The sequence below is a fragment of the Phaenicophaeus curvirostris genome, chromosome 23, assembly GCF_032191515.1.
Source record: "Phaenicophaeus curvirostris isolate KB17595 chromosome 23, BPBGC_Pcur_1.0, whole genome shotgun sequence".
Classification (NCBI taxonomy): domain Eukaryota; kingdom Metazoa; phylum Chordata; class Aves; order Cuculiformes; family Cuculidae; genus Phaenicophaeus; species Phaenicophaeus curvirostris.
In genome coordinates this window covers 363,242-387,047 of record NC_091414.1, presented here as the reverse complement: position 1 = coordinate 387,047, position 23,806 = coordinate 363,242, and the positions used below count along the sequence as shown (strand labels likewise).

General features: G+C 55.8%; 1 protein-coding gene across 1 annotated transcript; it reads right to left on the bottom strand.

Annotated features, from left to right (window-relative positions):
• Positions 1 to 13,371: 13,371 nt before the first annotated feature.
• NT5C1A (5'-nucleotidase, cytosolic IA) lies at positions 13,372 to 22,098 on the bottom strand. Its single transcript, XM_069875157.1, has 6 exons — positions 21,966 to 22,098; positions 16,119 to 16,286; positions 15,162 to 15,291; positions 14,721 to 14,843; positions 14,103 to 14,287; positions 13,372 to 13,806 (listed from the first exon to the last, which is right to left on the bottom strand). Exons 1-6 carry the CDS (start codon positions 22,059 to 22,061, stop codon positions 13,441 to 13,443), a joined length of 1,068 nt encoding a protein of 355 aa, XP_069731258.1. The 5' UTR covers positions 22,062 to 22,098; the 3' UTR covers positions 13,372 to 13,440.
• Positions 22,099 to 23,806: the final 1,708 nt, after the last annotated feature.

The window sequence follows — 23,806 nt, the reverse complement described above, 5'->3', positions numbered from 1 at the left end:
TTATGACAGTGGGATGAACGGGTGTTTTCTTGTCTCATTCCATAATGCTGGAAACTTTGATCTGCAGCCCAGCACCCAGCGAGAGCATCTCGCTTTCCCTGAGCTCGCGGGAAGGAGGTAGGAGCCTGTTTTTCAGAGCCCTGCACTGTTCAAATCCCCCAAGGCAGCAAAAACGTGTGCGTGTGGGAGAGAGAGTGGGGAGGAGGGTAGAGAGCTGGAGCGGAGGTTCTCAGTGCAAAAATAATGCCTTTTATTTAAAAAAAAATATTATCAGCGCTGAGATCTGGCAACACGTGGGCTTCCCAGAGCCTTTTGCAAAGACGCCTGTCGCTGCTCTGGCAGCCAAGGCCGCCTGGCACCCGCCTGCCGTGCACGGACCAGGGAGCACCCAGGGAGCACCAGCAGCTCAGCCGGGTGCTCCCAATCTGCCTCAGCCATCTCTGAGGCTCACCCGCACTGCACCTGCCAACCCCAACACGTCTGACATCCCCAGCACCTCGCAAGAAGCTCACGGAAAAGCCAAATGCCAACGCCTGCTGGCCCTTCACCCAGCCCAGCCCTGGCCCAGCACACAGGGGCGGCACAAGGCACCCCCCACCCCACCCCGACTGTTTTTTGATGCTGACCCACACCATCCTCCCTCTCAAACTGAAGCAACAGAGACCCTGACCAGCCATCCTGCACTGGAGTGGAGAACTGACATCGCGGAAGAGCTTGTAAACACCAAAGGAAAAGAATAAAATATTTGCTCTAGGTTATAGCTCTTTGTTTCTATAATTTTCATGTTTTGTTTTCTATTTTCACTATAAAATCTGGTCAAGAAACTGAGGTGTTATTAGCTTACTTTTCAAAATGAAAAGTTACTTTGAACCAGAAGAAACAGAAATGTGTTATTTTAGCAATTGAGACCCACTCCTCCTCCCTTTCCAAAGAGATTTCAGTTAAAAATACATACAACTCCAAACTAAACTTCCCATAAACGTGTGTTTTTGAGAGATTAATACCCTTTCCACTGATAAAGCCATTTCAATGGGATCCAGAGATTGGTTATTTCAGGCTCTTGCTCATATCACAATGTGCCTGAACCAAGCGGAGTCCAGACTCGCCACAGAGGAACACTTTTCTTCTCCATTAGAAAGGAATTTACTGTCCAGACTCCGTCTTTTCTGGGCCTTGTCTAAGCATCATTATCTGGGTTCAATTGAAGTGTAATTGGCAACATGTTTTTCTAGGATTACACTTCATTATGAACAGAGCGGGGCCCTGAAACCCACTTCTCCTGTAATTGGATCCATTTTCCAGCCTGTGCTCCTGGAGAGCCGTTTATAATCGCCCCCAGTCAGCCCTGGGGAACTGCGAGGGCCATCCCAGCCACCCCAGATCAGCTGCACTGGGAACCCCCTCACAGCTCAGTTTGATGGAGATGACAGGGAATGATTAACCAGGCTTGGTGGTGTGTGAGGGAAGCCAGGTTTCGGTGAGCATCGCCTGAGTCTCACAGGAGAGAGTGGGCAGTCCTACCCCACTGCGGACAAGAGTTGACGCCAGGCAATGCGGTCTAAATGCAGACACGGGGTGTCTGCCTCCTGCTTGTCTCCCACCGAGCATCCCTGCAAGCTATTCCCGCAGCACGGCTTCCCACGGTGGCAAAGCCTGTCCCCAAGCGCAGAGCCACAGCCGGTGGGTGACCAGCCTCTGCCCAGAGCGGATCTGCTCTTCCCCGGAGAGCTAAGGGCTTTGCCACAGCCAAGCCAGGGAATCATTAGAGGAAACCTTCCCAAGCCCTGAATTATCAACCCTGGCCCAGTGTTCTGGGCTGTTTCCCATCCCGCACGGTCTCCAGGATCTCTGCAAACGTTGCTGCAGTGACTGTCCCTGTCCCCAGGACTCCAGGGAGACCCTCTGGGACTCTGCGAGCTGTCCCTGCTGCGGCCGCCTGTGCCACCTCTGCGTGCTGGGATCTGGTTCCAGAGGACGGGCGTCACGGGGATGAGGCTAACCCATCCATCACGCCCAGCACTAATTGGCTACCCTGCTTTGCAGGCCAAGGAGTAAGTGAGCTGCAAAGATTGATGTCCCTTCCCTGCAGCAGGAAAAACTCTCCCAGTCAGGGCTGAGGGTGGATCCCTGCCAGGGACGGGGCTCGCCCGGGTCTGACAGTGCCAGCCCCCTCCCGGGGTGAAGGGCTCCAGCCCCGTGATCCCGGGGGCGTGAGGGTCAGCCCAGCCATCAATCCCTGTCCTGCGCTGGGACCACGGCCGCTCCCTCCCTCCATCTCAGCTCTGGGAAACGTCCCCGGAGAGCAGCCAGCTGTGAAAAGCTGCAGCAGCTGGAATGTGGGAGGGAGGGTAACTTCTGGAGAGCCAGAGCCTGGGGGAGCAGGACGTATCTGTTACCTCCCCGTGAACTGACACCTCCGATTTAACCCCGTGCATGCCTGGAATGCCCTGTCCACACGTCTTCAGTCAACATCACCTCCTAACCTCAGGTCCCACCATTGGCTGCCAGATCCACAGCTGTAATTTCAAAAGCAGAGGCCTCGCAGGGATGCTGGATGGGATTCCTGGCTGCAGCGCCGTGGACGGGCTGTCTTGTTCTGTGGCTAAGCAGGGAGATTCATCACAGCCAGGAGAATCACGCAGGGCTTTCAGGAGGTGATTTGGGATGAAAGCGTATAGGTACAAATACGATATCACCTCTGTGTTTTGTCAGATCTGGAGCCCAGCCAGGAGAGGATTGTTTGCCATGGCTTCGCTCCAAGCCAGAGGCTCTACAATCGTTATCCCCCCAACTTCCCCAGCCCACGCAATTCAGAGCCGGCCCAGCCGACTGCCAGGGGTAGTCCAGAGGAGGGAAGAACAACGTTTTCCCACAAACCCATGGCCTCACCCTGCTCCAGGCAGGGATGGGGCAGATCCTATATCTGCTTGGAGCCCGACTGAAACTCGGCGCTGCCCTCGCCCTGGCACGGCTGTCTGTGTCCTCACGCCTATTGCCCCGCGGCACGTCTGCACCCGGCTCTGCCACCGCGGCCAGGAATGTGGCTCGGCTTGGGCAACCGCAAAAACCCCGTGGGATGGGGCACCATGAGGCCGCAGCACCATGAGGCTGCAGCACCGAGCCCGTGGCCGGGACAGCACTGAGGTGCCGCCCATAAGATGGTGCCGGAGCACGTGTCCAGCTGCCAATGCCAGGCGTAAGGTGGCTCTGTCACCACATCCCCAGTCAGTGGGGCTGCAGGGCAGCCAGGGATGGGATCGCCTTCCTGCTCCGGAATCAGCAGTGCATCCCGATGGACAACATCAGACGCCAGCATATTAGTCCTGGCTGCCCTTGAAATGCCTCAGCTTCCCCACCCATAATGATGCTAAAGCGCTGGGCTCTCTCTTTACAGAGAAGCAGCGATGGGCGATAATTAATATTGCACCAGCCCTGCTGACAGTCAGGGTTACAGTCTCATCCAGGAGCCCGAACCGAGGTCAGGGCTCCCCTGTGGCTGCACAGAGAGGGACCAGAGACACTGTCGGTGGACACAGGGCTGCTCCTCTCTCGCGTTTGGCATCTGGAGAGGAGGATGCGGACAAGGTGAGCTGCTGCGGTACAGGATGGTCTGCATGAACACCTCAGCTGAGCTGACCCAACATCCCTGCCCGTGTCTCTGGGTGTTGGAAGGACACGGGTGGCTTTAAGGCTGCACCGGAGCTAAAGCAGCAAGAGGAGCTGGGGAAGCGAGGCCCTGGCCTTCCCCCAGTCCGGTCCCCAGGGCCTGGGGAACACAACGCCTTTGTTTGCAACTTGGCCACCAGGAACCCTTCCCTCAGCCAACCCCAAAACACCAGCCCCTCAAAAGAGCTGCTCCCCTCCCCTTCCTTCAGCGATGCTAATGTGCCAGCCCTCTTCTCATGAACCCTGGGAGAGACCAGGCTGGTAGACAGTTTCACCACTTGTGAAATGTGTGTTTAGCGATCTTGTGAGTAGACAAGAACAAATACAAACAAGCCGGGCTGGAGAGCCCCTGCCCCTCCGCCCTGCCTGGAACGCACCAGCCCCAGAGCCTTTCTTCTCTAACCACTTCAAACTTTCATTTCTTCTGAAGCCACAACAAGGCACACTTTGTAAAGCAAATGAGTAAACAGCAACTTTCAGCTTAAAAGGAAAACAAGGGGGAGGGACTGTTTTTAATTACGGGATTTTTAAAAGGGCTTTATTCAGTTAATTGCTTTCTGTTGTAAAATGTTCTTCTGCACACAGCCCTGGTTCGAGCGGCATCGCTGCCGGCCAGATGGCATTGCAGAGGTAATGACAGCATCTGCCTTCACTGCTCGAGTACGCAAGTGCCTTTAACATTCACAGACATCCCCCAAGCCCTCCCAGCCTCATGGAAATGACACAAGGCACCAAGTTTTGCTCAGACATGGCCAGTGGTTTGGCATGTCCAACTCCCATCACTTCCAAAGGGCAGGAGGAAGAGCAATCTTCACGCACAGCGAAGCCTCTGCAGCATTTCAAGCAGAGTTCCCGAAAGGGCTAATTGCTGTTGATTGTCTTGGCTGTGTGTTACCTTCCTAGTCTGGCGTAATAACCCATGTTCGTGCAACGTGCTCGACTCAGCCCTACCCGCCCGTCTCCTCGAACAGGGGAGAGTGACAGCGCTGCAAAGTCTGGAACAGCAGCCGGCGTGCGTGTAGGCATGTGAACATGTACGTGTGCATGTGGCTTGGTGCAGCAACGCGAAACGGATTCCAGCTGTATCCCTGATGATCCCAACCAGGTTGGAAGATACCCCGAGTCCCTGTGGAGACAGGAGGATTGAAAACAGAGAGCCAGCTAAGAGGTGCACAAAAGGACCTTTAGCAAAACGCCACCAGTGCAGAGCTGTGAAGTTGTCACTGTTCTGGGGACAGATGGCACAGGGAAGGGATGGGAGAGGAGGCAGCGGGAGACTCTTTTCCAATTGGATCGGCCTCTGGAGGGGAAGAGTGATGAAAGGAAATGGAGCAGGAATGGCCTTGGGCTCCCTGCACATGGAGCTGCCAGGGAGCCACCAAAGCCCTGTGGCTCCTCGCTGCAGCCTGGGCACTGCGGGGGTTTCCACGAGGCCCCTTGCCAGCCTAGAAAATATCATGAGAGACTGCACGTGTGTGGGGCAAAGGACAAAGAGTCTTCAGTCCTCTTTCTGGCTCTGTCAAGACAAGCTTCAACCACAGAGGAGGGGAAGCGCATGTCCAAGGGGCTTCCAAAGCCACCAGCCTGCAGCCAGAGAGGCCGCAGGGTCAGGGACTGTGCAGGGTTCAGGGCAGAGGCTGAACCTGCAGCAATCCAGCCGGCTCAGGTGGAAGCCACTGCACTGCTGCTCCCTCCAGCACTGAGAGCTCACATTTTTCCAGCTGCTCCCCTCAAGCAGAGTCCCCTCCCACCCACACAGGTGCTTTCCGTGTGGCTGTTTTGGACAGGCAATCTCCTTCCTGAAGCCAAACACAGAACTGCAAACACCGACTGCATTGCGGGACAGGAGGAGAAGCATCCAGCCTTACCTAGAGGCCGTGCGGAGCAGCCTGGCAGCAGGGCTGTGCGGGAAGCCGGCTGTGCCCGCGGCAGCGCGCTGCTTCCCTGCCGAGGAGCTTTTCCTGCGGCTGCCGTGGCGGGTGGCACTGCTCCTGCCAGCAGCCAGCAGCTGGTGATGAATGCTCACTTTCTCTAATTGAATAGCAGGAAGTTAAATCTTGTTTCTTTGCCTTTCAGGCTGTCGGATGGAACAATTGCCCACCTGTAGCACCACCCCGGGGATACAAATAAGGAACAAAACACAATGCTGCCAGAGGAACGGACTGCGTTCCCAGAAGATCTCCCCGATACTGTATGCTACATTGTGTGCCCACATGAAAGAGAGGAGTCTGTGCTGCAGCCGGCACGCAGGCAGCCCTGCGCGAATCCAGGAGCCACGCGGGTGGGTGGTGTGGGAGCGGGGAGCAGGGTGAGGGCAGTGAACACGCAGGAGCCACGCAGCAAGAGCAAAGCCACAGTGCACACGTGAGCGGGTTGCGACCACGAGGAGCAGCAAGCGTGTGTGCATGGGCTCGTGTGAGCACGTACAGCTATGCAAGTACTCTTGGGTGACACATACCACCACGAGATTAAGTGCAAGGCGATTTGCAGCAGCTGGGATGGCCACTGCTCCCGTTCAGCACGCTAGGTTTTCCCTACAGCTGCCCAGCATCCCCAGCCCCCTGCGTAGGCAGGCACAGAGCTGAACGTGCACCGGTGGCTGCCCCACGTGCTTGCTTGCCTGCTTGCTTTCCCCTTTTGCCAAGTGCTCTGCCAGACAGGCTGCGAAGCCAAGAGCTCCTTTCTGAGCTGCGCCGTCCTTCCCTGCCACCCAACGTGCTTCCTCACCACCTCCAGCACTCACCTCATCAGTTCACAGCCAGGCCCACACTCCCACCAGGATGCTCCCAAGGTGACGGCTGTCACAGCTGGGCCAAGTCTGATGGTTACGCTCAGCTGGAAGAAGCCCAGCTGAGGATGAGGACGAAGGAATTCCAGTGAGAGTGGGAGAGACTCTCCGTGCGTGGCAGGAAGAGAGGGAAACACGCTTGAGAGGGCAGTGGGAGACATTGACACACGCACACACATACACAAGCCAGCATTGTTGCCGCGAGAGGAAACTATTAATTTGCTGGGAATAAAGTCGGCAGCGAGTCAAAAAAACCATCCTCCTGAAGCGCTGGAGAAGAGCCTCGCGCCCTCCCCCTCGCGCCCTCCCTGCGAGCAGCCCTGTCGCCTTTGTGCCGAGAGACAGACCCCACACCCGGGCGTCTGTCTGGGTGCCACGTCCCCACGACGGGGTGAAATGCAGCTCGTGCCCCTGCCGCGGGACTCGGGACGCCTTGACCCTGGCGCTCCCACCTCACCAGCCCCCACAGGGCACGCGGCCGAGCCCCCTCTGCCAGTCCCTGTGGCAACAGCCACCCACAAACGGCGCAGCCCTGTTTGCCTTCACCATGCCCTCCCTCCCTCCAGCTCCCCGAGCAGGAGCAGGGATATTCAGGGCTCAGCAGCCTGAATGAAGCCAGATCCCTGGACACATTCCTGTGGGTTTTTTTTTTCCTTTCCTTTTTCTCTTTAGCCCCCCCTTTCTCCCTCGCTTGGCACAAGCTGAAGGATTCAAAAGGAAGCCAGGCTTGGCAGACGCAGGGGGAGGAGGGAGTGGGGAGATGAAAGAAGGCTTCTCTCCAGCTTTCTCTTCCAGTTCCCACACTCAGCCCGGCGCAGAGGGCTTCTAATGATTCCCAGCCGCACCTGGAGGAGGCCGCCAGCCGCCGAGGAAGCGGGGGCCTGTTTATGTAGCCAGCAGGAAAGGGCCCCCGCGCCCCAGCCATGCCGCACGGGGTGGCCCTGCAGCCCCCCAGCCCGGTCAGGGCAGCAGACAAGGTGCCCACATGGTGCAAGGAGCAACAGGGGCACACGGAAGGCAGCGATGCACTTGGAGCACGTTGGCCCATGAAGGACACCTGCCACCGTCCCACCCTCCTGCCGCACCACAGAGCCCTTCACACCCTCCCACGGTGCCCGCTCCCGCCCCTCTCCCCACAGCTGCAGCAGCAGAAAACAGCCCCCTTTTCCCCACACTAAACACATCGCTGTTGGGATGGGTGTGAATTTCCAGCACATGCGACCATTTCCACCCATGCACAGATTCCCAGCAGATGCAGCACTGCGCAGGGATGGCAGAGCCAGGTTTCCCACACCAGGCAACCAGAGCAAGTTTTCCTTCATTTACTCTCCCCGCTCACACAATTTCACAGATAAAGGCGGCGCTGGTCCTTGCTTGGGGCTTTGCTGCCTCTGGACATCATTTCGTAGGGCAGTGGTCTGGCTGTTGCGACCGCAAGCCATCCTTGTTTCGGGGCAGACAGCACTGACTGCTGCCTGTAGATGCAGACTTGCATGGACCTGAATGGGTTTGCTTTATCTCGAGGGGGAAATCACTGCTCCCTGCTGACAGCTGTGGTGACAAGGACACAGACGCAGCACGAGCCTGCTCCAGCTGTGGGGCTGCTCACGGGTACCGCCAGCCGGCAGGGCGTGAGCTCCCACTGAGCGAAGCTTAAAAATTCAGAGCCAGACCTGGATTCTGCAGCCCCTTTTTGCCACAGAGAGAAGGAATAACTGTGCAACTTGACCTAAGGGGAAAAAAAAGGATTAGTTTCATCCCATGTGCTGGACTGCTCAATGCTATCTATGAGAATTATTTATACATATTTTTTAAAGGCTCATGCCATCTCCTCAGTCAGAAAATTGGGCACCAGTTGTGCAAAGCCTACAGCAGCGCAGGGCTGGCCATCGCCCTCTGGCATCTGCAGCCCCAGGGCTGTGGGGACCCGTCTTCTCCATGGGATTATGTGCACAGTCCTACCCAGCACAGCCCTGCCAACAAAGCTTTGAAGTGCAGCCCTGGTAACGAAGCTTGCGCTGCAGGAATGGGAAAATGCCAGGACAGAGAGATCTCTGCCTCCATCACTCGCTGGCCTGAGCAGAACTGGGAAAATGAAGCAGTTTTATTAAAGGCAAACCTCCAAAAGAGGAATGGGATGTATTTGTTCTGCAGTCACAAGATCTTTGCCCTCTTTGCAAAGAGTTATTCCCACCAGCCGAGGCAACACACAGAGCGATCCCCACAGCTACCTTAAGGACCAGCATCGAGCTGTGGAAACCGCTGGCCCCCAGACAGAGCAGGACAAGCCCCAGTTCTGGGGGAAGGAAGAAGCAGGGTGGAAGGTGGGTCTATTTACCCCCTTGACTCTTTCTGGCGAGGGGCCAGGCCTTAAACAGAAACCATCTGGTGCATCTTCCAAGGAGCTGGCCCCAGCGCGGAGCTGCCTCTTGGCAGAAGGAGATGCCAGCTTCCTCCGCCAGTGGGGCAACAAGCAGCTTCACACACGCTCTGTTGAGTCACTGCTCTGTTGGTGGCCTCCCCAGCGCAGGACGGCCGAGCCCAGTGACCTGGGTGCACACAGGGGAACCATTTTAGGCTTCGGTGACAGAGGCATCAGCAAACACTGCTATAAATAGCGGTGTCGAAGGAACAAGATGGTCAGGCTGTCCAAACCCTGGCACGGCCCTGCTAGTACTGATAGCAAGTGCCCTTTGCCTGTTCTCTTGCCACCAGGTCCTTTTATCTATTCTTCCAACTCTGGGTGTTTCTGTCAACCTGTCACCAGGTCCCCTGCCCCGATTCTGCAGTCCAGAAGGGATGTAAAATGAAATGCGCTGCAGGGATGAGGTGGAGTCCTCCCCAGCAAGCCTTGGACCTGTCACTGCTGACACCATGGAGCTGTCAGGACAGCCCTGTGTTTGCACGGCCGCTGCAGGCATCACCACAGAGATACGAGGCTTCACTCTACACAAGAGCGCTCCTGGATTTATGCTTGTCTTCTGCAAGGAACTGGAGCCACGCTCCAGATTGATGTTGCCTCTGGATCATTCTGATCTCTGTTACGGTGATGGGGAAACTGAGGCAGGAAGGAGTCCTGACTTACCACCCGTACGTGACCAGGAGAGCAGAGTCCACATTGCCAGACCTCCTCGCCGTGCAGCTGGTCAGCAGGAGCATCACACCCTCACCAAGAAGCCCCACAAGATCTTGGGGTTAAACTCTGGGTTCGTCATGAAAAATCGTTCTTGCTCTTCAAAGTCCATGATTACCTCGTGAACATCTGCGTTGACAATAGCCGAGTGGCAGCAAAATTCCCTGTCAGCTCTGCCTCTGCCTTCTCCTCCTCCACATCCTTTATTTTAAAGCACGCATTGCAAAGCCCTTCTATGCCTGATGAAAGAAAAAGCTCAGAATACAGGCAACAGAAACAAAAACTCAGACTTGCAGCAAATCAGCTATAAAGAGATCACAGACCCAACTGCACAACCCTCCCCCTCTCCTCCCTGCAAACGTCCCAGTGCTCATGTCTCTCCATGACCCACTGGCTCCTTGGCTGCAGAGCTAATGCTATCCCCCAAGAGCGAGTCAGGGGCTTAGGGGAGTCTGCATGAACGTCAGAGCCAGGTCTTCGCTTTGCAATGGACATCCTGACCTCTCAAGGCTGGGTGGACGCACCTGGACCTTCACTGGTGCAACATCTGCCTCCTCAGGGCTCCTCCAGGCACCCTGTGGAAGAAGATGTGGGACCCGGGATGGTCATCCCCGGTAGGCCATGTGAAAACACTCTTTGCCAAAGGCCACCCATCTCTTAAAGGAACACCCGCAGCAGAGATGCTGCCCCAGGGCCTATGGACATTCCTTAGCTATATTTGGTGACAGATGAAGAATTTGTTGCTTCCCCTTAACCCATCTGTTAACCTTACTAGCAGGGAGGAGCCAACACTAGAACTGCAGTGTCGCTATTCGGATAAACCCGGTACTTCAGCAGCAATAAATCTCTTGGATAAAGCTTTTGCTGCCTCCCACCTGTTGCCTGGGAGAAGATCAAGTCGACAAAAGTCTTCTGCCAAATTGCATTGCCTTCATCACGAGCCCAGGTTACAATAAAAGCCTGTTCACGATGCAGAGAATGTAGCTGCATCACAGCATACCATTCAACTCTAGAATCCCACCTCTCCCACAGGTTTCCAGTTCCCAGGTACCTGCTTTAATTACATCTTCTGAATTCCCTTAAACCTCAAAAGGTTCTTTTTCTTCTCATCACCCCTGTTCCTTCACCAGAAAACTTGGGAGGTCTCAGGCCAAGACCCCAAACCCTCCTGCTGGCTGCACCAGGGAGCCAAAGTACCTATCGTGAGAATGGCAGCGGAGAGAGCCGGTCTGGGACAAATACAGTTTATTACAGAAAAACACGCAGAGGGATTTCATTAACATGGCAGTCCATTCACAAGAAAAACCCCTGGAGGACAATGAAGTGAAACTCACAGCAACAACACACAGCAGCAAAGTCCAGTTGCCAGACAGCGCAGCACAAGAGGCTCAACCACACCAGCTCACTGGGAGAAGAGATGCGCCCAGCCAGTCCTGGGGACCACACCATTCCCCAGCCCCAGAGGATGTCACGGGTGCGCACGTGAGGAAAGCAAACAAGCAGCAAATCCACATCTGCCAGCTGCAGTGGAGAAAAAACCTGTAAGAAGCCACGTAGATAAAAGCAAATGGGGCAGTCATCGCAGGAAGGGAAAATCCTCCCTGTGCAGGAAGGACTCAGAGGGTGCAAAGGGAGACCTGGGGCCTGTTTCCCAAGCCCTGTGCCCCTAAGCTGCTTTAGCAGCAGAACCCTAAGCAGAGTCACTAAAACTCCTGCCTGCACTGTGCCCTGCAGCTTTCACCAAGCTCCCTGTGCAACTCCTGGCCTGGAAAGACAGCAGTGAAAGCTGCAGAGACCCAGAGCCTGTCTCCAAAATCAGGACACATCGCCTCCCTGATGCTAACAGCACCTTCACACAGGGCATCTCCTCCTGCCCAGCCCAGCCCTGCCACCCCCTCATCCAAAGCGCAGATTCCCCGTGGCACTCGGTGCAAGCACCCAACCCCCAGCCGCTGCGCCTGCACCCTGCCCTGGCTCGGGGCTCCTAAGGACTTGCCGACATCCCTGTTCCCCTTGCAACATCACCTCCTGGGAGGCCCTGGTGCAGCCCATCCGTGAGTTCAGCTTGGCTGGGCTTCCACCCTGTGATCTTCAGGAAACACCTTGGAAATGTTTACTGGGAGGACAGGCTCTTATCTTTCTCACAGCTGCCAAAAAGGTCTCTGAGATGCAGTTCAGATCCCAAAATCTGGGGTTCACATTAAAAAGACCTTTTTATAAATCTGTATATTAGATAGGTTATAGAGGTACCAATAGATAGGTTACTGAGGTACGAATTTCTTTCAAGATATTTTGTTTGGATTTCAAACCTTCCAAGGTGTTCATCACCCAGACGTGATAAATAACACTCTGTCAAGGTGAAATGGCTCAGGGGGAAAAGTGCAATTTGCTTTTCACTGCTAGAGCAGCACAATGAGAAAACAGGCTCCTGTGCCACCAAAGGCATCACTACCTTGTTTATGCATCCATCAGAGTGCAATAAATCGAGCTCTGGCCTCGCAGCCAGGAAGGGCTGAGCTGCTTCAGCTGAAACCTCCCTGTAAAGTTGAGGCAGAAAACACCTGGGAAAACTTGAGCCTGTGAAGCTGGTGTTTGCAGAAAACTGACAGCACTGGGCATCCTCTGTGCCCAACCATGCAGTGTGTGGCCTGAAAGCAAAAACAGCCCACAAGACAGAAGTAATCTCTACATTTTCACTCCAATAGCATCATCCTTTGGGCCAGGGCTCTGTGCAGTAACATTGGCGCGATTGTCACACCAATGTCAGAGCAGCTCTCCAGTTGATTTATCTTCCTGGTTTTTAACCAGGGACTTAGCTCTCTCACAGCATCACTAGCAGAGGTGTCTATTTCAGGAAACACCAGAGGTTTTAAGAAGCTGAAGAGAAAGAGATTATCAACTCATATGGCTCAGTCTAGAGAGGAGGGAGGGGAATCCTTTAATTAAATCGCCTAGGCTGAAGTTCTCTGCAGATTTACCTAAATGGACTTCAAATGATGTCCCTAATATATTAGGGCCAGCTTTTAACTCAAATCAAGCCCCAGGCATGTGTCTGTGGACCTGTATCATGCAGAGCTGAGCTTTGCACACCTCACTGAGATTATTAAAGTGCTAACTCACACAACCGTGAAACCCCAACTTAAAACCCTGGGCCAACAATACGCTGGCCCAAAGCTTCAAGCAGGGAACAGGATTTCTATTTATCGTATATAAGCATTTGTTTCTATTTTTCCAAAATTTAGTGCATGGAAGGAAGGCTGCTCAGCCAACAAAGGCTTGGTGAAAGGACGAAGATGTGAAAGATCTTCTGGTTGGGGAGCAGGGGCTGGGGCTGTGAAGGAACAATGTTATGATTTAATTTTACTTAAAAGGGACAATGTTTTGTTTCAAAGTTGAAAGAAGGGGTTTTGAGTGCTCCCAACTTTCCAGTTCAACAGTTCAGCCTGAACATTTGCTTTGTAAATCAAAGGCTTTGGGAATTACCTGGGGTTCTAAAGAAACACCAATAGGTTAAACCTGCCTAGCACGAACAGCCCACAAAAGGTGAGATCTGTCCTCAAGGGATTTTGCCCGAAGCAAGTGCCAAACAGGAAAACAGGCTCCTGAAGCTGCCAGGTGCAGGGGAGCCTCCGGCCCGGTGAGGAACTGAGACAACACCAGGACATCGCAATGAACACAGAGGTGAAAGGACGCCTTTCATCAGCCCCCTCCTCCATCCCTGCTCCCGACAGGGAATAACCTCGCAGTCGCCAGGGCAAACGCGCTGCCTTGCAGACCTCAACCCAGGTCACAGCAAGGTGCACGCGGTGGAGTCTGTGCCACACGCTGGGGGCCGCGGGACCAGCCAGCTCCGCTACTTGCTGTTCGGGGTTTGCTTCTCCTGCACTGGCCGCTTGGGCTTCTGGGCAACACCATAGGGGACGTGCGCAGCAACGGTGCCCATCTCCTTGGCTCCCTCCACATGGAACATCTGGTCATCGAAGAAGATGTGGGGACGGATCTTCCTCAGCAGCGGCCCCTTGGGAGCCCCGGCCAGGAACAAAGCCTCGTCCGTCTCCAGTCCCCAGCTGCGCAGAGTCTTTAGGGCCCGGGCTCCCGAGCTGGCCGCACTCCTGGCAGTGACCAGGTAGGTGCGAATGGGACACTCCATCCTCATCCCCTTGGAATAGAACTTCTTCTGCAGCTTCCCCAGGGCCTCCAGGAAGCCCTTCAGGGGTCCCTGCCAATGCAAGAGGAAACCATCAGTCCTGAGATCTATATGCTACTCCTTCCTCCAGGCACCCAGTCCCCGCAGAGCCAGACGTGCTGGTGCACCCCTTCTTCCTGCGAACCCCCAGGAAGGACAGCAAGAAGCCAGCCGCAGCCATCTCGGGGGCCAAATCCAGCAGCACCAGGCTGCTGACCCACCCTGCTCCACGTTCTGCATACCAAACCCTGGCTTGTTCTCAGAGTTAAGAGCATCCCTACAGGCTGCCTCTCTCCCAGAGGCTTTCTCTGGGTGCAGCCCAACAGTACCTGTGCTAGAGGCTTGTTCTCGTGAGCCTTTTCATGCTCAAAGAACATGTCCAAGCCATGAGCCTTCACGATCTGCTCTGACTCATCTGAAAAAAGCACGGCATCACCATCAAATGCCACCCGCAGCTGGTTCTCTGACACCTCCAGGTCTTTGCTAGGGCTGAAGATGGTGGCTGCAGCGATTCCTGTGGAGACAAAGCACAAGGCAAGAGGTGACAGTTACCCAAGGACCTGGCCTTGTGGCTCATCTGTTGAGGACCAGAACAAAACGACAGGATAGAAGCAAACACTACAAGTAACACATGCACCCAGTAGTGCCTGCAGTTTGTCCCCAAAACCTTTTCCAGCAAAAACAAATCCCCAGATGACAAACCTCCCTTTGCATGCAAGAATCAACAGGGAAAAACAGTGTCTTCACCTTGGAAGAGCTGTGGAGCTCGAGGAAAGTTTTATTTCTGTGGAAACTGGACACTCTATGGAGCATCAAGGATGGGATGTGCGACAAGGCAGACTCTAGCTGCACACAGGCACAGGGACATTGGAGCTATTAGTCCTGGCACCAACCCTGAGGGCTCCAGGCTCCCCGCAGTGCCCCCCTAAGCTGGACCCCAGACTCACCCTCTTCAATGGCCCCACTCACTTTCTCAGCATCAGAGGAGAGGTAGAGGTTGGTGTGATAGGCCTTGAGGTAACAGATGGGGCTGTTCCCTCCTGTCATGCAGAACCTCTCGATGAACAGATCTGAGGACAGATGGACACCGGGGTGAGCGTGGCCACCTCCCAAACGAGCCTTGACGTGACTCCCCCGTGGCCTCCCAAGAGCCGGCAGGATGGGGGCTCGTCTTGTTACTGCTGTTAGACAGCACTGCCAGCAGCCAGAGCATCCTCACCACCAGCCAACTTCCACTCTAAGCTCATGAAATTTGGGAGAAGCGGGTTCAGTGGGTGGTTTGGTGGAAGAGACAGGAGAAAGCATCCCCTTATCCTGCTGCTAGGCAATAACGCCCTGCCCAAAAGCCAGTAGCACCCATGTGAAGGACGACTTTGCTCTGAGCTTACCATAGTGGTTGATGCTGTTGATCAAGCGAACCCCAACCTGGGCATGGTTGTTGGTCATGAGGACGATGTCAAAGAGCTCCTCGCTGTCAGGGTAGAGCTCACGTAGCTTCGCATTCACTGCTTCCAGTGCCTGCAGCACCGCAGGGCAAGGGGAGGTGGGTGTCAGTGAGCCCCAGGCATGGCCCTTCCCCAGTTCTCACTGAGCAAAAACACTTCTGTTCACCAAAACCAGGGATCTGGCCTGACCCCCACTCCAACCCAAGCCAAGCTGTCATCAGCAAGCAGCTTCAGCTGGGAAGAGAGATTGATTTGGGGAAAAAACATGTAGCCACTCGGCTGTTTTCAAACACAAAACATTTCAATTTTTCATTAGGAGATGAGAATAAAAATAGCTCAAAGTCACAGATAAGTGCTTTTTGAGCAATCAGGAATGGAACAAGTCTCCCCACCAAGCAGCTTTGTTTAGTCACTGGGAACAGGCAAGAGATCACAGCAGGGAGGGCCAGCACACAAAAATACACTAAATCCAGTGGAACTGGGCAGATACTGCAAAATGGTTTCAAAGTTTGAAATGTCTCATTACAACACGTCAAAATTAGAACTTGGCCAGTTCTACAGTGAGGCTAAATACAGCCAATTTAAAAGACCGAATAAATTGTAATTAAAAAAGAAGAGATATGAGAACTCCCTAAAGGGAAGCTTCAATATGATCCAAAGAGATGATTTCTGCAATTCTTAGGCTCAGTTGCCAATATGGAAAATTCAGCGTTTCCTCCATCCTGGAAGAAGTTCATCCCTCGCCAGGAGGTTTATTTGACCTCTCTTTGCTTGGTGCACGTCTCTCCTGCCACATGGCTCGTTCCCCATCCCTTCCCTGCCCAAGCACCCCATAGCACCATGCTCTGACCAAAGCTTTTCACTCAGGGCAGATTCAGCTTTGGCGGCAAAGACACTCACTTTGACAAAGGGGAAGGCGGCCCCGGGAAGGAAAGGCTCGTTCTCATGGTCCAGTTGGTATTTCACATAGGCCTCCACCCCTTGCTCGTTGTAAATCTTCTGCTCCTCCTCCATGCGGAAAAGCGCCCGCGATGACACCGCGATGGTGATGGCGTTCTCGGGCTTCGGCTGTACGGAAAAGGAGTAAAATGGGGAGGCAGCCCCTGCACCCAGCTCCGCTGCCCAGGGAGGCGTCTGTTAACCTTCCACACAACAGGCAACACCTCCACAGTGATTTGGAGAACAGCCACACCAACAGGGCATCTGCAGCCCTGATCCTCCAGGGCTTCAACACATGAAGCCTGGATGCTGCATCCTCATGCATTCGGATACCTGATGGCTTTTTTCTGCCGCCTGCACCACGTCCAAGCCTCTCCACTACAAACAGGCTCCCAGGACCCATCTGGACCCAATGTGCTCCCCCAGGAGAGCCACTCAACCCCACACAGAAGGAATCTGTGTGGCTTTTCCCCCCCAGCCAGGAAAACCCACAAGCTGCAGCTCGGCCAGATCCGCACTCCCACAATGCTGTCCAGATGTGACAAACAACTCGTGCCAGCTCAGCTCATAAAAACACTTGATATAGTTATTGTGGGCGGAAACACGACAAGCAGGTGGTGCAAGCAATGATTTATGAGTCATTGTTATTAATGTTCAAGGGCTTCATCCAAAACCCACTGAAGTCAACAAGGGGCCTTTAGTGGGACTTGGCAGCGAGAGGGTACACCAGGAAAGCCAATCTAATCTTGACCCTCACCCATCCTCTCTCCCCTCTGAGGGCACAACAGTGTTAATCCCCATCACCCACTTGCAAGCATGAAAGCAAATTCATTACTGATGGCCAACAAGAAATCCTCACTCCCAGAACAGCAAATCCCAAGGGAGAGCGGCACAGGCAGCCCTGTCCCCTGCAGACTCCGCCTGCACAAGTCCTGGGGGCTCACACGAGGGATGCTCCTGGGATGCATGTCTGCAGGGAGCCTGCGAAATCCAGGTGGTCAACACTTCAGAGACACCTCACCCTCAGCTTCTCGGTGATATCCAGGATCCTCATGTAGCCCCATGAGTAATCCTCCAGCAATGCTGCTTGCCCAGGAGCAGGAGGGCACCTTGGCAGCCTCTCCGCACACCCAGGTGCTCCGAAGTTCAAGCTCCCACCCTGCCTAGGGCTGAGCTTCACAGGAACAGCAGCCAGGCAAGGAGAAGGTGCCCCATCCGCACTGGGGACCTTCACCCCCTGCAGGGCAGGGTCCGCCCTGGGGCTTGCTCTGCCCTCATCCTGGCCCTGCTGATCCTGCCCAGCATGGAGACGCACCCAGGAATGAGTCACTGGCACCCCCATGCCATTCCCAGCACCACACCCCCCATAAGTCACACCCTGGGCCAACCCTGCAGCACAGTTGGCCCCAGACGCCTCTCCAAGGCCACATCAGCACCCAAAATCCCCAGCAAGCAGATTAAGCAGTGAGCGATCAGGACTAGACACAGACCAGCTCAGGCTGAGAACATCCCTGTGGCCAGAGAGATCCCCTTCCCACCACATTTGCAGAGAAATAAGGCCCCATTTGGAAGAAGCTCTTTTGAGAAAGCAGGTGAACCACCCCCAGGACACACAGGATCACCCAGGTCCAAGCAGAAACACATCAGGAACACCAGCATCTCTCCCACAAGTGACCCACAGCCAGGTTCCCATCTCATGTTTAGCCACCTGGTGGTGTTAGCTATTAACTCGTCATGGGCCATATCTCAGCACTCCAACTCATTAATTAATAACTCCAGTGTCATGGGCCATTTATTAGCTGAAAATACTAATAATTATTAAAGGTCTTGGGACATGCGGCCATTGGCCTCCAGCGAGGTATCCTGCTGCTCCACACTGCTCCTGCAGAGCTGGATCATTTAGGAGAGCTGGGTGGAGCTGCTGGGCATTTGCTCCCCACCCCTGGTCCCCAATGGGCCAAAGGGCAGAGCATCCTCCACGCCAGCCCTGCAGGAGGATCCCCAGCAGGGAAATGAGGTCAGCAGCACGCACGGCGCAGAGGCATGTTCACCAGGTGAGATGCGCATGCAGGGCCATAAGCCAAGTGCAGCCGGATGCCCGGCTGGAATCTGCATCTCCATCTCCCCACAGCATCAGCACAGGCACCTTGTGTGACGGCAACAGGCTGCTCAAGATTTCTTCCCTGCCACTTAAAGGTTCCAGCCTCCAGGAGGTTAATTTAAGAGGCAATAAACACAGCAATAAAAATAACCATAAGCCTGGGGCCCTAACCCTGCCCCAGCGTGGGCTGCTGGAGCCCCAGCTGCCTGCGGGCAGGAAGCCTGGTCTCCAGGAATGGGACCTGCCGGATTTTGCTCACTCCTGCCAAGGAAGATTTGCACCTTTGGAGCTCCTTCTGCAGGCAAGTCTCACCCAGGCGCTAACACAGCTCCCAGCTCGGGCTGGGCTGGAGCAGCCCTGCTATTCTCAGGGAAATGCTGACATTTAAAAAAATAAAGCAATACTGCTCTGCGAGGAGAGCATCGCGTTTTAACACTTCTTTGAAGCAAAGGTTTCATTTGGAAGCACGCTGTCCTCAAGGTCATTTGGATGCTCCTCCGTCCTCACTGGTACTGCAATGATCATTACTACAATCAAAAACAGGCTTTAAAAAGTCACAGCGCTATGGGAACCCACAGTGCCTCAAACCCTCTGCCAGAGGGCTGTGAACAATCCAACAAACTCCACTTTACCTTGAAACACCACCATTTTTGGGGAAAACGCCCTTCAATTTTAATAGGAAGCGCACGCATGGGAGGGGTCCCACTCGCAGCCCTCGTTAGGACACATTCAGTCCCACGAGCTGTTGTGGAGCCTGCACAGCACCCATCCCAGCATGATCCCTGCTCCAGTGGGTTTGGGAACTGACTGATAAACCCTGTTTTACCCTCAGAGCAGCAGCCAAGGTCAGCCAAGGTCAATTAAAGCTCATCATCCAACACAGCCCCAGGAAACAGCTGTGGGGGTCTGCCCAGCTGAACCCAACTGAATTTGCTGCCAGGGTATTCCTTGTGAGCTCCTCTCACTTCCCACAGGAAGGTCAGATTCAGCCCCATCCTGAACACGAAGTGAGAGATTAATGATGTTTAACAGAAGCGCAAGCAGGACAGCACAGGGGAAGGTCCCATCCCAACCCTGGGTCCATCCCCACGCTCAGCCAGGCAGGGGGAATGAACAGGAACACATCCTGGCAGCTGAGACCCCTGAAGAGGAACGACAGCCCTTAGCACAGCTCCAGGTGGTCCACAAAGTCCAAACCCCATCACAGAAGCATAAGTGACCTTTCCAGCAGGCTCCAGCTCTGTGAAATGCAAAAGCCATCCCAGACCCAAGCACCCCAGTCTAGGGTAACGGTGGATTGCAGTAGCAACTGGAAATGGCACATTTTCCTCTGCAGACCCAACAGCTGGCAGGCCATTAAATCACACTCATAATCAGATATAAACCCTAAGCAGCCCCCCAGGGATTAGAGGCAGACATCTGGAAATCCCACACGCTCGTGGGATGTGCGGCAGGGCTGTGCCCTCCCAGCCAGGAACGCCACAGGTGCCCACAGCGGCACCCAACACCAGCTCCAATGCAGGAGCCACACTGGGGACCCCATTCTGCACCCTCAGATACAGCAGATCCTTGTGCATTGCCTGGGCTGAATCTGCTGGACCCACACCTTGATCTTAAACACCTGGAGGAACTCTGCCAGCTCTGGGCACTTCCCTGGATGCTGCAGAAAACTGACTCCTTGCGGCTGAACTCAAAACTCTGAGGTGAACTTTGGTGTGAGATTTGGATACAAAGGGGAGGGAAAGGACTTGCTCCAGGGTCAAGCATGGTCCCTGCTGCTGCCTATAGGGTTTGATTCCACAAAACACTACCTCAGCTAAAGCACCCCAAAAACGAGGCGCCCTGATGAGCTGGACGGGTCCCCAGGGGTGCAGGGGAGGAGCAAGGTGCCCAGAGGAGTGGAGCGAGCAGAAGGCCAGCTCCCACCAACCCAGCCCGTCCCCCCAGCACGGCGTCGCTGGAGAGACTGGGGGACATTTTCCACATTGCTGAAGAGTGACAAGTCTCATTGCTGACCTCCCCAGCTGGCAGGAGCAAGGCCGGAACAAGTGTGGGAGCGGGGGCGAAGGAAAAGCGGAGACCCCTGCAGAGCAGGGAGACCTGTGGGGACCTGTTAACCCAGCCAGGAATGGGACCCCCAGAAATTACCCTGCCTCTTGCTTCTGAGGGCACATCCCCAGCAGGAGCAGCCCTACACACACACCAGTACCCGCTCAGGCTGGCGGAGGGTGGACAGACCGAGCACCCGCAAGGGCACAGACGACAGCAAACGCCGTTTCCCGCATGCACAAGGGAGCCCTGGGCCGCCACGAGCCCCCTGCTCGGGATCAGATTAAAGTTCAGGGCAACGACTGAGATGTTTTTGAGTTTTCCAAACACCTTATTTATAAAGTGGAAAAGCACCCCACAGCCATCCATCACGGGGCCCGACAGCTGCCTGGCAGGACAGCCAGCGGTGTGCGAGGGCAGCCGAGCTGCCTCCCCACAGGCGTGGGGCCCCCAGCCTGCCCGGCAGAGGGGCACACGGGCATCAGCCTCAGCCCCACACGGGTGGGTAGCACAGCCCCATTCAGGGCCTGAGAGCCGAGATCACAGCTCTGCCACGGGTCTGCCATGCAAGCAAACCACGTCACTGCCCTGTGCCTCAGTTTCCCCAGTTGTACAGCACAGACTAGCATGCCAGCAAGCTCATTGCAAGGAGAGGAAGAGGAGGAGCCTGGACTCGCATCAGGAGGAGGCTGAAAGCATGGCACAAGAGAACTGGCTGCACCCCATCACCAAGCCAAGCTGTCCCTCTGCTCTGGGCAGGACGACAGCAGCAGCGGGTACAGGACCAGGGGCTGCAGCCAGGTCCCCAGCAGGGAAAGCAGGGGCACTGCTCCGAGCTGGGGCTTCGCTGTCCCCCTTTGCCAAGGGGTCACACACAGAGCCCCGCTGCAAAAGGCTCTGGTGTCACTGGGCTCCAGCACCACCGTGGGCAGCGATTCTGCCAGAGCCCCACACTCCGGGGGACCCAAAGCCCCAGGATGGCTCCAGGCTGGGGTCCGAGGCCATCGCAGCCTGGGGTGCAGCCCCAGCCCCCCGGTGCCACAGCAGCACTGCCAGGCACTCCCTTGTTAGATAACACAGGCTTCCCCTCTAATCTCTTGGAGCAGGCGAGACTGCGGGGTGCTGACACCCCGTGACGCCCCGCTGCCCCAGGAAGGATCTGGCCCCGCAATGCCCCCCTGCTGCCCCCCTGCTGCCCCGGCTCTGGAACCAGCGGCTCCGCAGGGACACCTCAGCCCAGGGGCACCGGGAACACCCGGGGACCTGCAGGACACAGAAAGGGGGTGATATGGAGAGAACCAAGGGCAACCCAGGGATGCCACGGAGGAGAAGGGGCACCTGGAGAGACCCGGGGCTTCCCCAGGGAGCTCCATGGAGACGGGGTCAGTGGCAGATCAGAAACCCAGGGGGTCCCTGAAGCACCTGGAGGAGATGGGGCACCCACAGAGACCCAGAGGGGTCCACGGGGGATCCCGGAGGAGATGAGGCTTTCAGGAGAGACGCGGGGAGACCCGGAGGGGATGCGGTACCCGGGAGGATCCCAGAGAACCCGCAGGGGATGGGGGTCCCGGAGGGAACGGGGGGCACCCGGAGAGACCCGCAGGGGATGGAGGACCCAGGGGGAGGCACCCAAAGGAAAGGGGGAGCCCTAGGCTCACCGATTTGGGCTTCTTCTTGGGGGCGAGGCTGTCGTAGAAAGCCTTGGCCTCGTCCCAGGGCCGCCCCGGGGCCCCGGCGGTGCCCGGCAGCTCCATCGCGGCGGCACCGGGCGCTCCGGGAGCCGCTCCCGGTCGGCGGCGCCGCTTTATACGGGATCCGTGACGGGGCGGGGTTTCAGCCCACCGGGACGAGCATTAACCCCTTCGGGACCGGGACCGGGGAGGGTCACTCCTAGCCCGAAAGCTTCGAGGAGCGCTCGGGGTTTGCTCGGGGGGCACCGCGGGGCGACACGGTGGGCTGGAAGGGCACAGGGGGGCCCCACAGGGGCTGAAGGGGGCAGAGGCTCCCGGGGCTGCGGGCTGCGGGCTCATGCTCCGCTCTGCCCCAGCGCAAACGGCACCGTGCGATAGTTAATGAAGTGAGCATCGATATTAATCAAGGCTCTTCACTAAACGTTCTCCCATGAGGGCTGGTGGGATTGAATCCAGCCCTGGAGCTGCACGTGGAGCCGGCTTTCAGCTCAGGCTGACGACTGCACCACGGCCAGCAGACCCCCAGCCCTGAGACCCCCTGGGAGCGGGGCATGCACCCCGGAGACCAAAACTCAGCAGCCAGGAAGGACCAAGGGATGGAGGATCCTGACCCCAGGACTTACGGCACAGCAGCAGAGCTGTCCCTCAGCTGCGCTTTTAAAATACACACACGCTGCCATGGGTTTGTCCCCCTCCCATCCCTGTGCTTAGGGTCTTGCTGCTGCAGGACAGGCAGCATGCTGGTCCTGTGCAGGGGGGATGCTGAGCCATGCAGCACCCCACGCGCTGGGGCCAGGCGGGATGGGGCGAGTGGCACTGCAAGGCTGGGCTCGCAGCAGGAGCCAGCACTGCCCAATTGACTAGAGAAGTGTTTGAAGTTGGCGAGAGCTCCTTAGCAACAGCCACTGTCTCTGCAGGCTGCTGATTGAGAAGAAAATCAGAGGAAAACATGTGGGGAAGATTGGGGTGGAGAAGAGGAGGTTGAGAAGACAAAGATCGCAGATCCCAGGTGCTGATGATGCTGGGATGGGGCCCAAGTTGAAGCCATCAGGAGCTTTGGCTATACCAACCCTAAATGAACGACACAGCCAGGCTCCAGCTCCCAGCTGACAAATGAAACACATTTCCAGCATAGACCAGGGGTGTCTGGTCCTGCCCATCCCCATAAGGCAGCATTCCCTTCCCAAAGCTACCTACACAGTTGAAGGGTTACACTTCCACTCACCTGCACAGCTCCCAAGGCTGAGCCCCACTGTGCTGTCCCCAAGGGCTTCTTCAAGTGTCACAGGCTCAGATGAGACCCGTAAGTGATGCTCAGGAGTGCAGTGTCCTCTCTCCTCACAGCTGCAGCAGCCAGCTGCCCCCAGACAAGCCAGTCGGGGGGAACACCACACATTGGGACAGTTTATTTTTCCATTAAAAAAATAGATAACAACTTCACCATCTCTTAACAAATATTACAGTCATCAACACCACAACGTGCAGATTAAATATATATCTGTGACAATAGATCTGTCCTGGGGCAGGAGGGATGGAGGCAGCAGGCTGGGATGGAGGGAGGAAGGAGGCAGACGTTTCTTGTGGCTTCAGAGCCTTGCCAGGAGGCTCAGCAGGTTCAGGACCCATCCACACCTCTCCATAGCCCCAGTCCAGGACCCATCAGTCCCCACAGCAATCACAGCAGTAGCAGCACCAGGATATGCCTTTGGAACCCACATTCCCAACCATGCCCTAGGGCTGCCCATGGAATAGCCAGGCAGCCCCTGCTTTCAATTCTGGACCCCAGGCATCACCTCAATATCCACAAA